The 19,763-nt window shown below is 35.0% G+C and overlaps 1 protein-coding gene across 1 annotated transcript in view; it reads right to left on the bottom strand.

Moving 5' to 3' along the window:
* Positions 1–19,763, bottom strand: part of NAMPT (nicotinamide phosphoribosyltransferase) — a 37,534-nt gene that overhangs the window by 7,104 nt on the left and 10,667 nt on the right. Inside the window, exons 3-9 of the mRNA XM_061197604.1 lie at positions 19,095–19,198; positions 16,776–16,904; positions 11,434–11,592; positions 10,736–10,872; positions 6,252–6,477; positions 4,394–4,513; positions 632–772 (exon numbers count right to left, since the gene is read on the bottom strand). Coding sequence (XP_061053587.1) covers positions 632–772; positions 4,394–4,513; positions 6,252–6,477; positions 10,736–10,872; positions 11,434–11,592; positions 16,776–16,904; positions 19,095–19,198 — 1,016 coding nt within the window. The remainder of the gene's footprint in view (positions 1–631; positions 773–4,393; positions 4,514–6,251; positions 6,478–10,735; positions 10,873–11,433; positions 11,593–16,775; positions 16,905–19,094; positions 19,199–19,763) is intronic.

Raw genomic sequence — 19,763 nt, 5'->3', positions numbered from 1 at the left:
CAACTGGAGATGGCTATAAAAGGAGAAGCAGAAGAGGCAATCCCAGAACTCGCCAAAGAAAGATGGTGGTGAACTAAGGTAGGGAACCAACCCATGTCTTCTTAGGATCCCCTACACACACCCTTTAATACACAGACTCTCAAGAGCTTTTGAAGAGCTAGGGAGACTGTTGTTCAGCTGCTTGCAGCTTGGGTTCCCTTGTTTTAAGGCTACCAGAACATGATTCTAGTAACACAACTCAAACGTCATAGTTCACCTTCCTAAAACATTCTTTGACAGTGTTTACATATTTGCAGTGTTTACATACGTGATGGCTAGGTTAGCTGACATTTTCGCTCAAATATGGTCACCTTTTTGACTCAAAGGTATATACTTAAGTAGTGGAAATGCATTGACCTGCATCATCTCTCTTAAATAATCTCTCATTTTCCCAAATCTCCATTTTTTTCTGAAGTCAAGTTATCACCCCCTGTCTCTTTTCCTTCTTTGTTCCTGCCTCAAGGTCAGGGGTACCTGACAATACAGTTACAGTTCAGGACCATATTATCCTTGGACTATTGCGTTCAATAAGTGCATTCAACATACATACATAAGATAGTAACAACACAAGAGTAAAAGTTCAGTGACATACCCCAAGGCCATTGGTTACAACATAACTACATTTAAAGGAACAATTCAGGAGATCTCTTGTTAACTTCTGTAGCAAAGCTCCACCAGAACCGAAGGAAACATTTTCTATACTCCATTTTTTTTGCTTCATGCCTTCCACAATCTAGATTAAAAGTAAGATATAAATAAATAAATAAATAAATGTAAGCCAAGTAATTTGGAAAAGGAGGTAATTTTCCATGAGCCATATTGATGACTAAACTATCCAAAGCTGTTTTATAACACAGTAAATAATGAGATAAGAATAAGGTCTACACAAAGTTACATTCCACTCTTTTCTTTTAAAAGACCCACCAACCCCAAAAAGGGCAGCCCAAGGGATAAGTGTAGAAGGAGGGGATTTCATTCAAAGTTCCTGAATTTGTGTTGTAGTCACAGTGATTGTGGTTTAGGTTGGGGGAATGGAGGAAATGAGAAGGAGAAAAAAAATAGCTATAAATACCTAAGGTTACTTGAGTAAACTCTCATCTACCTCTTGCAGTTACTGCCCAGATGCCAGTAGCACAAGCAATGCGGCCTGGACGTTTGCCCCAAATTACTAGATTCTAGAAATGACACTCCTCATCACTAATAAATCTCAATACATGTTATCACATGTCATAGTGCATGTCATATGTAATGGGGCATTTAAAAGTCAACGGATATTGGTGGTAAAATAGCGTAAAATACCCTCTCCTGCGTAAGAGTTGAGACATTGGCAGTCATCTTCCTCTGGCTGGCACTCCAGTGCCATAAGCAAAATTATGAACTGACTGGGTGTTAAGATTTATCATTGGATCATTTTTTGGGAGAATGATCATCTAAAAGCCACAAAGAGAGACCTATATGAACACAGAGTTCCAGCAACTAGAATAGTTCTTTCAAGGGACACATAATTTAAAAGTTACATTAATTTATTAATCTACATTATTATCAATATCATTTGTATTTCATTTTCCTAAGCAGGACTTATTTATCTAGCATCTGTCTTCTTATTTAACATATTCCATCACTTTTATGGTAGAAGGTGGCAAATAAAATTTAATAACCATTTTTAATTTCATAAGAATAGTCGAAAGGAAGTAATTGGAAAGTCTGGTTTCATTTTATTTAAACAGAACTTTCAGAAGTGATCAGAAAAATCATAAGCAAGTTTAATAGTTTTAAGTGAATCATTAATATAAATTTGCCATATTCCTCCCAATACCAAAAGTCTCAAACTGACCTTTTATCTATGCCTTATTTTCAACCTTGCAAGACACAAATAGATAAACTCCAAGGACCTTCATCTTTTAACAAGCCCACATTTAAAAAAAAAATCTCAGCCATCTAATTCTCCTGGTATATGTCAGGAATCAAGATGGAAACATATATAATTTATTTTAAAGTGATTCCTTAGGCTGTACATAAACCCAGACTCATGTCTTTTATTATTATACCTGAACCCAAAAGTACTCAAGGGCCCTGAATTCAGATTTATTTTTCACTGAACTAACTGTAAACTAAGTATAACTAAAATAATAATAAAAACCTTATAAAACAACACAAAATTAAGGCATGTTCTAAAAAGTGAATTTCAATATGGAAGAAATACAAGGAGTAGAACAAAAAAATGGAGGATAAGAAAAGGAAACAGATAAAGATGGAGGGTAAGGAGATTTGGGTAAAATATATAGAGAAAATAGTTTCAGACCTGTCACCTGATTTTAGGTAAGCCTCAGAAGCACAAGAAGGAGTAAATCACAAAGAACAGTATCACCTAATGTCACATCTCTGTATTTTAGGACCAATTTCTTTAAGATATTCTTCCCATATAGCTTTGCCGAAAGTTGTGAAATTTAGACAATTTAAAGTTTAAGTGAATTTTTCTATTAATGTTACAGGAAATTATGGAATTAGAGTAAAAATTACTTTTTAAAAATATTTGCACATACAAATCAGAAGGAAATCTGACTAGACATAGCAAAAATGCTACATGAATTCCTTTTCTTGCTTCTAAAGACTTACTTTGACCCACCTCCAGTATGAAGAAAGCAGGTATTACCCTTTAGGTAATGAGTGCATCCGCATTAACACCAACTATTCATTCTCTGACTATTCTGTTTAAGGTTTCACCAATGCCAGAGAATATCTGTCTCAATATTTAACTTCTTGCTCATGGAGTTTAAAAAAAAAAAAAAAGGTTCAAGTTCTGAACTGATTCTCAACTTTAAAAATGCATACACATTTTCAAAGTTTATTTAGAAAAACAAAAAGAAAAAAAAAAGAAAAACAGGAAAGCCAAAGAGCTTCAGTTTTTAAAGGGAAGTTCAAATACCTGATGGAACAACCGAACTTAAAGAGCTGCCCCTAAGAACAAGGAAGGGTAGGTATAAGCAACGGGAAGCGCACTGGGCTAATGCGTATTCTGATATACAGTACCCTGCCCACATTTCTTCATCTGAAAGGGGGATAAGTATGTGTGAGGGTACCTGCTAAAGTGGAGGTATGGGTACTAGTTCTTAACTGATACCAAGGTCAGAAACCTTCAATTCAGCTGAGCGACAGGACAACAGCAATTAAACATGCCAGCTGAGATTTCAATGCTCAGCTCCTCCTCCTTGCTGCAGAGTTTTCTTCTATTTATTTCTTCCTTCCTTTTCACATCAAAGCCTTAGAAGAGCAGGGGAAGTTTCCACTTTTCTTAGGCAAGGCAGTTTGGGAGAGTTGGTAGAAGAAACCTCATTTCTGTTATTGCAAGACATCTATTCCAGACATCATGTTCGAACTCTAAATGCATATCGCCACAGAAGTACTGATTGATAGTTATATGCAATAGTTCTCACTTTTATGCAATAGTTCTTACTTTTATTTATTTAGTTTAATTTTTTTTGTTTTTGGCCACGCTGTGCGGCATGTGGAATGTCCCCGACCAGGGGTGGAACCCTTGGCCCATGCAGTGGAAGCATGGAGTCGTAAGCACTGGACTGCTGGGGAGGTCCCAATAGTTCTTACTTCTAAATGAATCTTTGGAAAACAAACTATTTATAATTTGGGTACTGACCTTACTCTAACCACACTGAACTCTTTCAAACAGAAGGTTCCATCTGAAACTATATACATTAAAATTTCAGTGCTTTATAGTAGCTGACAGTCTACAGCGTGGTATTGCTGACAGTCTTTAATTTTAATACCTAAAATACTCCTCCATAAAAATTGAGTTCCTTAGAAGCTTATCCGAGAAACAAAAGAGGAAAAAGTTTTAAGATAGCATAAAACTTACGCTATTTGGCTAATAAATCTAACAGTAATAGTGGTAACAGTCAATACTAAATTTAGAAGAGGTGACAAACCATTCGATAATTTTTGAAAAAGCACAGATGAATATCATTCAAGTTTCACACTGTTAAGAGTATATGAAGCTCCATTCTATTAAAACTGAGACCTATTTGTACAGTGTCAAGACTTTGTTTTATATACAAAAAATATTCCTTGACTGGCATTTTCTTGTTTCCTAGTGACACTTCTTTGGGTTCATCATCCAGGGTGGCCAATGAGGATTGGCAGCATGGTTTGGCCGGTACTTCTGTATTTTAAGTTAATATATTTTAAATATACTTCTATATTTTAAATTTTAAGCAATTAACAGAAAAGACATAAACCATTTTAAACACTTATTAAAAGAATCACAACTGTACTTAAATTATTAATGTGTTCTTTAATTATAAGGATTGCTTTATTGAAACTTTTAATATAAAATACGTACCTCTTGTAAGGTATTAATATCTACTCCATCCCCTTGAATAACTCTAAGATAAGGTGGCAGCAACTTGTAGCCCTCTGAGTTCTCAGTAACAGGGAACTTCTTACCTAAAATATCCAAAACCTGTATGGAAAAATACACAGCCAAACACAAAATAACTAATACTGAAAAAAAAGTGTTAAAGCTTTCCAAAGTTTAAAAAAAAAACAAAGATTGTTAGCAAAGCAAGGTCGAGAATATAAAAATTAATCACATTAAATTTTACAATATTATGTATAAGCCTTCTAAAATTTTGTCTCAATTCCTTTTGATTATGTTAGAAACAGGCGTGCAATTTTCTACCAAGTAAACTTATACTGTAAAGTGGCTCAGAACACAAGTAGTTTTCCCTCACATTTTTCAAATTAGATTCAGGAAAAAAAAACCCTTTAACATTAGGAGCTTACAGTGGTAAATATGATATTTTTCAAAGGTATATAAAACATCATTTAAAAAACACGATTATACTTTTGATTTGGATTTTTTTCTGCTTGTGCCCAATAATTTAATTTGTCTGATATAACTCAAACACGAATCCACCTGAATTACAAAGTTCAGAGAAATCATGATATGCAGATAAAGCTGGAAATGAAGCATATATAACCCATGGTTTCTCTGAGGTGCTTCTCACTTAATGATGACACCCATTTTTTTAAACCAAATTGCTTAATATGCCAAGCTGTCCCACTCATTCATTAACTACTGCAAGTTTGGGAGCAGCTGAAATACCTCAACACTGACTGAAAATTTCTCAGAAAGCTTGGTCAGAGATTCCAAAGATCTACCCAACAATCACTCCCTTTTCCTAAATAAATTGGTTTAAAATTCTAACAATGAAAACATTCCATACTGATAACTTTGTTGATTCTTGAAACTAGGTTTGTATATTTTTATTCAGTAACAGGAAAAACATGCAACCTGTTCAGTTTGCTAAAACCAAATCTGTTCATATTTCAGGCTAAGATCAGACCTTCTGGCCTATTTACTTAACAGGATAGGAAAAGACCTCCTTGATTCTACACCCTGCTTTCTTAAGGGGTAATTCATCACCTAATCATCAGCTGGGAAACTGTGGTAAAGAGGGAAGGTGATAGCCACAAAGACCTACGTTGGATACTTGGCCTATTTTACATGTCGTGTGACCTTGAGCAAGTTTATTTTAACCTCTCTAAGCTGGTTTCTTTGTCTATAAAAAAGAGATTGTAATATTGATCATTCATAGGGTTTTCATAGAGATTAAATAATGACACAGCTAAAGCAAAGCACACATAGCACTATATTTTTCTAGTAGTAAGCATCAATAACCTGCTCTTATTAGTGCTTTTCAAAGAAGGTAAGCCAAGTCCTAAACACTAAAAAAATGCAACACGGCTACATTGACAATCAATAGTATCTCCAAAGAATCTCTACTTGAAAACTATTTTCAAATTATTTTTATTCCACATTACATTGCACATATTTCTTTTGCACTAAAACCTTCAAAGGTACGGCAATGATAAAGGAAAAAGAAAAGAAACCACAAACTTGGTAACCAAATCACAGGACTGGTTAAAATGGTAACACTATTAATTAATTTTGAAGGTAAAAAGAAAAGAAAATATCCATTCAACAGTACTTAACTGTTTCTTTGACAGTATATATCCTTTCTCTGTTATTAATGCGTGACCTTGGGCAAATCTATTACTCTCTGGGTTGCAACTCTAAAATAAGGGGACTGGTCCAGAGAGTTCTGAAATGGTGTGTGTATAAATGAAATTAAAAGTAGTGTCGATGCAGCTGGTCTATAGGCACTTTAATAGTCAACTTACGTATTAAAATTTACCTTTAATACAGTGTCAAGAGGATTTCCAGAATCAGGTCTGATTATGAGTGGTGCCTCTGTACTTCTTGATACTATTAAATGTCTTAGATCTTCACCCCAGATTTTCTCACACGCATTATAAATGTCATAGCTATCGCTGACCACAGATACAGGCACTGATGAAAACTGTGTTACTATATGTTCAAAAGCATCTTTTTCATGGTCCTTCCCCCAAGCTGTTATGGTACTAGAAAACAAAATGAAAATACAGATTTACTTAGGCAGACACATTATATGTTCCTGAATCATATCTCATGTTTACTATACTACACCTTCAACACTGCAGAGAAGGTGAGTGATTTAGTTTAATAAATGCACATCAAAAGGTTAATTGAATATCTGAGCCAAACCACTCCTTGGCCAATTTTTAAGACTATAAGTAATCTCATTCGTCTCCAGTAGTTATTTAAACTCTTAAGTCATGTTCAACCAACTATAAACTACGTTATTTTCTTTTTTAGTATTCCTGAACCTACCCATTTACAATGAGTGAGCTAAAAAGTACCTGCTGCAGACACTTTCTACGTTACACTGAGATGTTAGAAGGAATGAACACATACTCCCGCTATTCTGCTAGGCCATGCAAGCACTTGGCTCCCTTCTGTGCATTTTCAAAACCATATACCAATAATAGTAGGGACACATTTTATCTTTCTTACATTTCAAAATCTTACACTTAAAAGCAATTACTTAGGCAATTATTTATACTATACCATGCATAGATATAGTCAACTAACTCTTTACCTGTTATATCTTCAATTGGCCAGCAACAGGTAGTCATTTATTTCACTTACAGATTATCCACTAGTACTTAATATATGCTCCGGGAATAAGAATTATAATATTTAGTTTCAGCAAAACATAATTAAGATGGGAAATAAAGCGTGTGAGTTTCTATTAGGCAAGAATGATTATAGTGATTTTTACACTGTCCTCAATAATGGTGGTTCTTTTTGAACAGATTAATGACATGTAACCTAAGTACTTGCTGGTTAAAAATTATTTATATTATATATTAGTTAAAATTCTTAAAGAAAACTTCATAATGAATTTTAGAATTGTTACCATTTTCTCATGCCAAGTAATTTTTCTTTCTCCCTAATTTGCTACTCTTTGCCTCTACCCCATTTTCCGAAGTAAAATGATGGAAAGTAAAACAACCCATTCATTTAACCCCATGCAGATATGAGATTATCTCAAAACTGTTTGAAAAGTCATACTAATTTATTTTTGAAATTGTTGTTTTATTCTTATTTTTTTTCTAAAGGACTGAAGTAAACAACTTTTCTTATGCTGGGGATGGCAGAGCATGCACATTTCAGGGGTATAAAGACTTAGCTACCCAGAACTACTCTCGTCTGAAATGGAGAGATAGCATATTTATATAAAACTCATTTTACAGTGAACAAAGTAGCTATGATGCCAGCTCTCCACTCAATGCAAGTATCTGCAGGCTAAAGGGAAAACTGAGAAATGGATAAAGAGAAGCCCCTTCCTTCATATCAAGAATTGCTATGGTCCCCTTTATAAGGGAGAGAATTAAGCTCAAAGAGTACCAACACTGGAGAGCTTTGCAATGTAAGAACAAACTCTTAGAGTTAGAGGTCACTGTTTATGCACTTATTTTTTACTAGCATTGTATCAATACAGTCAACTAACTCTGCTATTTGTGTGTATCACATCTAGCAAACTTAATGATTCATTTTTAGTCTTTATCTTACTTGCTTTCTCTTTGGCATGTGAACTTTCCTGAAGCTTTCTTTCCCAATGACTTCAATGACATATCCCACGTTTTGATTTTTTCCCCATACTTCTATGGGTCCTCTTCAGTTTCCCCTAGATGCTCTCCTTTCTCAATATGACCTGGGGCACTGGTCTCTCTCTACACCTCCCTATGTGAAAAACACTCAAAGCTTTTAAAAAATACCTTTGTAGTGAGAGTTTCCAAAATATGTACCTTAGCCCAGGTTTTTTTTTTCTGGACTACAGATCCATTTTGTTTGTTAGGGAGGAAAATGAGTTTCTTCACCTCATCTTCCCACAGACATTTCCCATAGCACCCTCCACATAATCTAATCATAATAACATCTAGTATAATATTTGGTATATGGAGATCATAAATATTTGTTCAATGAATTCTACTTATGCTACTGTTCCAATTTCCAGCATCAAATTTAACTTGATACCTTTCCAAAGTTTGAGGAAGAGTTATGTAATTGAATATTTTTAAGTCCAGATTCATATATATTCTTTAAAAAATATGTATAACAATAATGACAATGTTCTAAATTTTAGCGTTTTCTTATTTTAAAGTTCTCTTGGATGTTAGTTCATTTTCCCTCAATGACCACCTGATGTAGGAGATGTAAAATTTTAGCTCCTCCTTTTGTTGGGTTGGATGGAGGAACTGAAGAACAGAGAGATAAATGACTTGCCCAAGGCCACCCAGTATATGTCAGCTGTAAGGTCACTCAGATTTCCCAAGTTTCAGTCTAGAGCTCTTTTCACTATACTTTGCTGTTGTTTAAACGACTTGTCTATTTAAGAACACCTGACACATTAAGGAGTCAAATTTGCAGATGTAGTAAGTATTTCAAGACTATAAAAATACAATAGATTTTCAACCTGTTTTAACATGAAAGCCCTAAAGAAGATATCATCTTTATTCTCAGATGTATAGTATCATACTCATGTTATTACTTTGAAACAAAAGCATCAATGAAGAGTCTAATATATGGGTACTACAAGAAGCTTTTTAAAAGGTGTACATATATCCAAGACCAAAAATAAAAATACTGCAGCCCTAAAATCCTGGTCTGTTAATGTCACTCTTATTTTTCCAGTTTCACCAGTCTTGAAACTTATATGTGAAAGTACTCAAGTCCCTACTAATAAAGCAATGCTAATAAATGTTAGCTGAATCTACCCTCTACTGAGCCCCAATTCAAATCATCACGCTCCAGCAATTTCATCTCCCAAGCCAATGCTCATGTTTACCCCCTTCTTTCCATTTATTTAGCCACTTGGTTCTGAACCTCGTCATCTCTCAAAATTATTGCAACAGCTTCCTAACGTTTCATTTCTCTCTATTTTTCAATTCATAAGAGAGCCCACTATTAAAGTAATCTTTCTACAGTATTTCTCTGATGACATCACTTATTTGCTCAAAAGCTTCAACGCCCACTCCCATTTGAAAATGGAATTAGAATAATCTAGCATGATGAGCAAATAGTTAACATCCAATATCAAAATAAATTTGAGGGCGTTTACTAACCTGTCTTTCCACTCTACCCTACATTCCCTACAAAATCTCCCTACAAAATACATTTCAGCCCTTATTCCCTAAACACATCCATACCTGCCTCTTTCATTCTTGCTCTTTCAGGACAATGCTTAACACATGGTAGGCATGTAATAAATACTTAGACAATGAATAATCTCCTAATGTCTGCCATTAAATTTCACCAATCATTCAAGAAGTCAAGATTTGCATACCATCTCCATAAAACCTTTCTTGATCCAACCCTACCAGTGGAACATGACCCTCCCTTCCTTCCTTTGCACTGCTAGAGCACTTTAATTGTGCCTCTTTAAAAGCACTTAACAGAGCACAAGGCTGCTAGTGTACTATTTTCAATCCAAAAGATAGGATTAATCCTTTATATCTTTCTATCCCTTGTAGCACCCAGGAGACTGCCTGGGATCCAAGCTCAGCTTTATTCACTGCTGGTTTTAGCACCCTGCAATATTCAAGTATGAGTAGAATTTAATAAACTGCCCCGAACTAATTACATTAAATAATTTGTGTTATAAAACCAGAAATAAGCTTTGGCATACATTTTAAAAACTCCACTAACTTTCAATAAAATTAACTCTAGGACCAGAGCAGCTGTAGCCTAGATTATAATTGTCTTCTAGTTTAACTTGAGATGCTTTAGTAAAATCAGATAAGGAAGCGTAAGAAGACTCTGAATACTCTTCCTTTCATCAAAAGGGCTAACTTGCTCATCTACAATTGAGGGTACTCGGTGCAGAAGATAACTTCCAGAACAAAGACAAGTGAAGTCATGTAGAAAGCAGGGAAAGGGAAAACACTGACCAGGCTTCACAGTGAGTGCTTCTAGACTTAATGAATACAACCTATCTGCACACGGCAATAGAGAAGCTAAAAAAATCCTTAAAATAAAACCTATAGAGCAATATATATATGAGTTGGAAAAAAGCTCCTAAATTGTTTCTATTAGGACAGTTAAAAGTTCTCTACCTCCCCGAGACCAGTCTTTATACAGAGTGTAAATACTGAATTAGTATTGCTTAAATTCATGAAGATTTACTGTACTACTTGGCTCTGTAGTTAAACAAAACATCACTGAGTTACAAGAATGAAAAAATTTAGTTATAGAAAACCAAGGTTAGATAACAGGAGGATGAAAACAGAACTTTACCTGTGTTCTGCCGCTGGAACAGAATAGCCTGGAACAGGATCTTTCGTTCCATAGTATTTTTTAATTAAAGCAATTCCTGCTACTGTATCTGTTCCTTTGAAGTTAACCAAATGAGCAGATGCTCCTATGCCAGCAGTCTGGAAAATAAACCATAAACCAAAATCCAAAAAAAGAAAAGACCCATACTTGAGGTATAGAGCATAGCCCCCAAAGCAATTATTGTCTTCAGTTAAAGAGATATTTAACTATTATCAGAGATAACAGTTTCTTATGACAAAGATCCAGTTTTTCCTAAATATTTAAGGATTCAACTGTTACCTCCTCAAAGAGACCTATTTAATAGTGATCCACCCCCACTTCCCATCACCTCCTTTTCCCTTACTCTGCCTTGGCTTCCCTGTAGCATTATCTGACATCTGCTAATATTTATTTTACCTGTTTATCCATCTGTCCATCCATCCATCCAATACATAAAGGACAAGGATGTTTACTGAAGGCTGTATTTCAGGTATTTCTAAAAGAGGCTAACACATCTTAGGTATTTAATGTATATCTCTGACTGAATCTCTGGAATTTCAAAATGTGGCCTACTTAGAAGGAAGATCAATCCCAGTAACTTCCCAAAAACTTTACAGTGGTAACTGTAACCTAACTGACAATCCACATTTTATTAATTGAGGTTCACTTCAGTTTCTTACCTCTTGGGAAGAGACTCCTCTGTAGCCAAAATCATGTAACTTGTACTCCAGACCATCTAAGTTACCAGACGTTTCTAACAAATATTTGGCCAATATTTTCTTCTGCTCTCTAGAATTTGTGGCCACTGTGATTGGATACCAGGACTGAACAAGAATAGTCTGTAGTAATAAAATCAACCACAAACATTAATACATAAAAAATTGGGTTCTTTCTGAGGAAAATCCTAGCCTTCTCTGGAGGTATGTCCTGGACTTCCATACTACTAGAAATACCAATTGGACATTTCAACTGTATGGCAGGACGCCTACCACATGCATTTCAGATGCAGTGCCGAGCTCAGTTCTGAAATCCGCTACACAAAGGATAAGCAAACTCGGTCCTGAACAGTAGAGAATGTCAAATTACCTATTTTCCATCCAAAGCTCCAAAGAAGCAAATAATATTTAGAAAGACTATCTGTGATGAAGGACCAATGTATTTTTTTATTTTCAATCTATTGTGGACCAATAGTTTTATAAAATATACTCACACTTGGATGTTGAGGCAATTGCCATAAAAGTTTCTAAATGCTTATCCTTGATTTCTGTATTTAATGTGGACCTGCATCAAAGAGTTCATGGACCAGCACTGGTCCTTGGACTACACCTTGAATAGTCTACATCTAAAGAAGTTATTTATTTACTCCTCTAGGTAGTACTGGATCTAATTTTTCCTTGGATCTAACATGACTACTGGTAGGTTATGTACTTGAGGTATGTTTGCATAGCACTAGACAATTCTATTTATTGAGCTATGCTTTATGTCCTTGGCTTTTATCAAAAGTCAGTATGAGAGCCACATGAAACATTTCTGCATATGCTATAAACTTGTGAGGTCGCTGTCTATTTTATAACTCAGTTCCTATTACACAGGTTCCCAAATGAGGAAATGAAAGAATTGCTGGGTTCCTACTTTCTGCTAAGAACCGTCCCTTGGTTTCCCTTTTTTCCCTTGGCTGCCAGGAAACTCCAAAGAAAGTCTGATGCTTAATCACAGCAACTATACTAATTATTATGGCTTAGGAATTCACTCCTCCATTCTAGGATCATAATTTTCTATCTTTTATTTTGTAAACCAGATAGTCTGCTATTACAAGCAGCTTCAAATTTGTTTTAGAAAGAGCTGCTAAGATGACAACAATGTCTGTGCTCACTCAAAAAGCTATACTTCCTTAATTAAATTTTACAAAACAATCTTTTACTGAATACCAGCTAAGTGACCAATAAATAAAATAAGTAAAAACAAACAAAAAGATTATTTAACCTTGGACTTCCCAACTCAGTCACCTAAGAAAAACTGCAGCATTAGATTCCTATGATTGATTAACTATGGCTCCAAATTCTTTACAGCTCCTCCCATCAAGAGATGGAATCTCTCTCTTCATCCCTTGATTCCGAGCTGTCCTTTTGATTTGCTTTTGACCAACAGAATGTAGCAGAAGCCATGTTTATGACTTCCAAGCTTCTCTTTCAAGAGGTCTTATAGCTTCTACTCTCATTTTCTTAGAACCTCGAGACTGCTGTGTTATAAAGAAGCCTAAATCATGAAAAGAGGTCCAGCAGTCCCAGTTACCTGAGCTGAGGCCCAGACATGGGAGTGAGGCCATTTCTGACTGTTTCATCCGAGCTGAACCCTCAGCTGAATGCAGACTCATGTAAGTCCAAGCAAGACCAGCAGAGAACCATCCAGTCAACCACAGAATCATGAGAAATAGCAGTTGTTTTATCTTGGGGTAGTTTGTTACATAACAGTAGAAAACTGACGCAACTCCTAACTTGAACTCTGTGACAAATCACCTCTATCTAAGCATTCTGCTCCTGAAATTATTCTTTCGTAATTTCAGTGATTCCACTGCCACTGCCCATGATTATACTACTTCTAATTTTGAGCTTCTCTGACTTACTCTTTATACTGCCACTGGTTATCCTTCTAAAGTTAGGAGTTTTATTCAGGTTTTGTCATTCCTTAAAATCCTTTAATGGCTATCTATTGTCCAGAGTAAGAAGGCCAATTCGTGTTGAAATTTGAGGGCTTTTACAGTCTTGCCTTGTTTACCATCTAAAGATTTATCCCTTACGATATTTTCCACTTTTATGCTATAGTCTCCCTTGGGCTACTTGCCATTCTAAGACTACCTCAGCTCTTCCTGTCCCTTATTAAAAGCTTATTTTCCACTTCATGATTTCTTAGACAGAATTCCCTATTTTTGCTACCAATTCAGCATTCTTACTTATATTAGTGGTTAGTTAAGAATAAATTGCTCCTCCTCCAAAGGCCCTTAAGTAAGACATATCTTACTCTAATTTCTGTGCCCAGGATTTTCTGGGTATATAACTGTAATCAATACTCATTTGCTGAATTTAATTCAATCAACTCTCACATTTTCAATTTGACTTAGACTGATATTATCTAGGAGTATGAGAAAGATAGAAAACATAATGTGAAAAACTCTAGTTGAGTTATAAAGGTAGAAGATTGACCTTACCCCTCGAAAAATGCCAGGGAAGGAGAGAAATAACTATGAGACACAGTGATCCTTCACATCACCATTTCCTTTTCATAGTCCAACAAAATCAGCTTAAATTATACTCTTAATAAAATCACTCCCCTTTAAAAAAGATCACTGTAGGTGTAAGCAAGGGAAAAAAAGGCAAGTTAGTTTGGGTTAATCCAAGGTCTAACAAAGTGGCCTTGTTGGAAACTTCTGTAAAACAGCAATTTGCCCACACAAATCAAGATAAAATTTTTAGCTGAAAACTAAGACTAAAGTAAATGAACCTACAAGTTTTATTTAAGAAGTGTTCATTATAACGTTACTGTGCAGGATAAGGAATTTTAAAGAATAAGAAATGGTGTGGTATAGTAGAAACGGGACTGGACCTACACTGTTAACTAGCCCATTCACCTCTCAGGGCTCAATTTCCTCATCTCTGAAATGAGGGCATTTGATCAATGTAATAGTTTTAAAGTCATCTTTTCTTTTTAACAACAAAAAGGTAGTGTTTTGTTTTTTTGGTTGGAAGAAACGGTTAAGTTTAGCCCAATATGCTCATTCTTCAGCCCCTCATAAGTCTGAGACACCTCTGAAGAACACTTAGGCTCTCTTAAACATGTTTTGAAATCTGATTTGAGGACTAAGGTTTCTTCTAGCACCGATACTGAAATTGATAAAGCAATTCAATAATTTTAGTGGGTTTTAAAATTCAGTGTACGGTGAATCAAAGAATGTTATTAATAACTTTGCACCGGGAATTCCCTGGCAGTCCAGTGATTAGGACTTAGCGCTTTCACTGCCCGGGTTCAATCCCTGGTCAGGGAACTAAGATGCAGCAAGCTGTGCAGTGCGGCCAAAAAAAAACCACACACACACACACAAACTTTACACATAAAGGGAACTGGAAGGAATACTACTTAGTACTGTTATTTAAAACGTTTTAAATCAAGGATTTCCTGAAGAAAATCTCAAGTTTTTAAATAACAAGTTTGTTGGATTTGGTAACAGATTCCATTTATAAGGTGGTAAACTTGGGCTGGAGATGGATAAGAGGAAGATGAACCTCCTCTAACCCCACAAAGAAACCCACGCAAGAGGCAAAGTGACTCTGAGAAAGCGTCTTCCGGAGACCTGGTATTTAGATTACACACAGTTCTTTATAAAACATAGGATCTATCACGAAGGGATTGTTTCAGAACATATATTTTTGTGCCTTAGATAAAAATACCTACCAAGGAATGAAATTATTTAAATAATATATATTAGAATAGAAGGTAAACTCAATAAGCAAATGAAAACGGGGAATTTTTTTTCTTCAAAATCTAACAGTATCATATTGGATTTTATGTTTAATAATTTTTAAACTAAAAATATTTTTATATTTGCTAACAAACTACTGCTAAGATGGCCATATATAAACTTTTTTACTTTATGGTTTTTTTTAGTGAAATACACCAAAATAACAATTATTAAAACAGGTAGTTAAAAAAAAATTTTTTTTAAGGCTAGTGTTTTTCACTTTCTTAAGAGGATAAAGAAAAACATACATGAAAAGCAAGGCAGACTTGGAACTAGTTCTCTGCTAAACATCTGCTTTATGAAACTCCAATTCAACACAGGGGAAGAGTACTTATTGACTAAATCCTCAATCAGAAAACTAAAAAGAAAAAAAAGTGAAGAAAGGTGACTCACAGATGATGATTTTCAAAATAAGATTTATCTGTTTGGGATCTTTTGGCACTGAACGTAAAGGATACACTAGATGATGTGGTTCAGAACTCTTCTACTCTTTTTATAATGCCTTCCCCTCAAAATAAAATATCTGCCAGTAAAATAGTATGAGGACTGTTAATAATATGTTTCCTTTTACTCTGAGTTCATGAGTTAATTCAAAGTTTTAAGACATAGCAGTAAACTATTTTAAATCTTTACTTTAGTTAATTGTTCACTGTTTCAGAGCCTGTTAGGCTACTATTAGTTGATGGCCCACCCAGAGTCTAAAAAGAAAGTTTTAAATTTCCTGTCGACTTAGCAAAAATGTATTTCAAAAATATTCCTGACCTCTTACTTTTTCTAAACTTTTTCCAGTCTTTATAAATGAACCTCAAATGTATTATTTTATAATAGAACAACAAATTAGTTTAACCAATACATTAATAAGATATAGATTATTAATATCAAAGCGATGAGGCTGTGAAAACATGATTGCTTAAGTATAGATACCAGGAAAACAAACAAAAGCCTTGTAATATAAACTCACAGTCTATAATGTACTCTCCTTTTGAGATTAGAAATTAAAACGATCAGTGAATCTTGAATATATTTAAATGAGAAATACCAGGTGGTAGAGTCTAGGCCCTAAACTGATTAGATAAGAATAAAGAAAACAGTTACTAAGAAGTTGAACAAAATTCTTTTAGTCTAACTGGAACAGAATAGCCATAAAATGTCTTAAGTTACTAAAAATACACCTGTGCTGTTTTTGTAATCTTTCTCTATGATGGTATATATTTAGGATTGCAACAAATAAGATGGAGGCCAACTGAGCTTTAACAGTAATAATTCTTTACAATTTGATTTTAAAATCTCAGAAGACTAGATTTTACTGGAAGGAAACTTAAAGATTATTTAGTCCAACTGTCATTTTATAGGTGAGGAAATTGAGGCCTGGAAAGGTTTAGTAAATTGTAGGAGGTTACATAACTTTATTGGTAGCATTTTTTAAACTAGAATCCCAGTTGAATGGTTTTTACAACTACAACTAATGTTAAGTAAAAGTGAAAAGCAAAACAAAACAAAACAATTCACCTCAATCCAATTTGTAAGCCAGTAACACTCTGGATCTGTGTTTTCCACTGTGAAGAGAACATTTCCTCTGGGAATGACAGAGCCCTCAGGAACAGCCTTTACTTCTATTGGAAGATGCCCATCATATTTCTGGTAAGAGACAATTATGAAATTATTAATTCAACAGGTGGTATGCCATTACCTGTTTAAATAAGGTTCTTTATATTTTACAGAAGCTAAACTTACTGTCATAGAAATTGCAATTGTAGATCTTATTATATTGCTAGTAATCTGATCAGAATATCCTTATCCTCCTGAAATAAAATTAGCTAAAATGATTAACAGTTTAGTACTAGCATTAATTTTTAAATTTTATGCTGTAAAAGTACTTCTGCTAAGAAAACTTGTCACTTGAAGAGAATTTCAAACTGATTTCAAAACAAAAAAGTTGTTTTCCTATTCTTTCCAAAAAAAAGACAAGAGCTTATTCCAACATATTCTAAGAGCACTATCTTTCTTCTAAGTAGGTCATTTTCATAAAAGGAAGGCTAAAGACTGAAAGATAAAATAATGGACTGCTATTAGAGAGCACAACAAAATGAACAAACAAAGTAAAAGAGAGCACTCCTTGCCAGTAGAAGAATCTTAAATAGGTTTTCTCTACACTGGTAGTAGACCTGACACCATTTTGGTAGTAGACAGACCAATCATAAGTATACTTTCTAGAGCTCTGGCAGTCAATATCCAAGTGCAATAATTCTCCCCCAAATTAGGCTGAGGATATAGTGGCTACATGGTATGTTACTAGATATTTAATTACGCCTCCTCCTTTTTAAAGTTAAAAGCTGTGGCTAACTTGTGGCTAGTAAGGTTTATTTATGTGATTTGGGACAAGGTAACTAGATAAAAAAAAATCATGTTAGAGCAGAAAGAATAATGCCTTAAAATCCTAGCTTGGATGCAAAAGCAGGTAGGAAACTGTGGGCAAGTCATTTAGAATCTCAAGGTCTCAGACTCCATGCTTGTAAAAGGGGTTACACAAGATTATCTCTAGGGAATCTATGAATCCCTAAGATTCTCTGAATATAAAATAAAAAGATTTACCACCCTGACCACTGAGAATTCTATTACTAAGCATAGCACTTAACTTACCTATAACTATAATCCTCACAACAAACCAAATGGGTTAAGTGCCAACCAAATGAGTTAGCCAACATAACCAAAATATGTTAGCCAACATATTTTACTGACCTTACTTAAGATATGGGAAAACTAGCAGCGTGCTTACTCAACTTCTTCAAAGACCAATAATTACCAAACAGTAAAATTCAATATTACGATATAGGCAGGAAGTTAAAGTATTTCTAATTACTTTGTGTTTGATAGTTTACAATGAAAAAGACATTCATTTTAAAGATAATGAACACTTAACATAGCAAGATGCCAACAGATCCCATTCCCAAGCTATCTTTGTGACAGAGAAAACCACCAGGGGACATTCAACACTTATGACTCAATTCCCATGTCTTTGGCTGCCCAAAAGTTTAAGCAAGGAATCCAAACATGTTAGGTAGGAATATTACAGTACAATAAAGAATGAAAATTAACTTCATAGATTTGCACCAAACCATTCTTCTAACTATTCAGTAAGGGAAATGTCCTAGAAGCACTGCATAGTGACAGACTCACAGCATCTATTTTCTTAGATAATGTACAGTCCAGAAAATAGGCTTAAATTTTCAAATTGCCAAATAACCATGCCCTTTCTTAATTATAATGTATTTTCAAAGAAAGGATTAAATTACCTTTCTGAAAAATGCTAGTTATTTAAATTGTAATACATATTACAACAAATTACTTAGATATGCTATAGATTTTAGATACTAATGATGCGTTACCAGGAAAAAAAAATATTAAACATTACCATTAACTTTTCACACGAATGTCTAAACAGCCATTATATTTATAGGGTCACAGACAGAAAAGAGTTATAATTACAGTTGACCCTAGTACAATACATGTGTTAGAGGCACCCACCCTCCTCTGTACAGTCAAAAATCCATGTATAACTTACGGTCAGCCCTCTTTAACTGTGGTTCCTCTGTATCTGTGGTTCTGCATCTGCGGATTCAACCAACTGCAGATTGTGTAGTACTGCAGTATCTACTACTGACAAAACTCCACATGTAAGTGGACCCATGCAATTCAAACCTGTGTTGTTCAAGGTTTGAATACCTGTGCTGTGTATAGTCTAATCTTCTATTCAAATTCCATGGCAAGAAATTCTGAACTAAAAGCAAAACCAAAATACATAGGTCAAAACATGAAACCATTTTTTACCTCAAGAATGTAGTTCCATCCCTTTTCGTTAAAGACATCGTCTTGGAAATGCTCTTTGTACACCTCTTTGGCTTCCTGGATCTTCTCTTTGGTCACTACTTTACCTAAAAAAATAAACATCTCTTGTTTACATTTCTAAAGGCATGCTGTGAGTTGCTGAGTTGTCATAGGATTAATGTCTCTAGCTATTTCGCCCATTCTGTGGATTAAAAAAACAAGAACTGGGCTTCCCTGGTGGTGCAGTGGTTGAGAATCCGCCTGCTAATGCAGGGGACACGGGTTCGAGCCCTGGTCTGGGAAGGTCCCACATGCCGCAGAGCAACTGGGCCCGTGAGCCACAACTACTGAGCCTGCGCGTCTGGAGCCTGTGCTCCGCAACAAGAGAGGCCGCGACAGTGAGAGGCCCGCGCACCACGATGAAGAGCGGCCCCCGCTCGCCACAACTAGAGAAAGCCCTCGCACAGAAACGAAGACCCAACACAACCAAAAATAAATAAATAAAAAAGAAACAACAACAAAAAACCAAACCAAACCAAACAAAAAAAACCCCAAGAACTGAGGTTAAATGATTCACCCAGAATCAACAGCAGAGTCAGAAAAGGAACTTGCACTTCTAACCACTCGCTCTAAGCATAAATGTTAATTTCTTATTTGAAAAGCAAATTTGCA

Source organism: Eubalaena glacialis, chromosome 8 (assembly GCF_028564815.1).
Source record: "Eubalaena glacialis isolate mEubGla1 chromosome 8, mEubGla1.1.hap2.+ XY, whole genome shotgun sequence".
Taxonomy (NCBI): domain Eukaryota; kingdom Metazoa; phylum Chordata; class Mammalia; order Artiodactyla; family Balaenidae; genus Eubalaena; species Eubalaena glacialis.
This window is presented reverse-complemented; position numbering and strand designations above follow the sequence as displayed.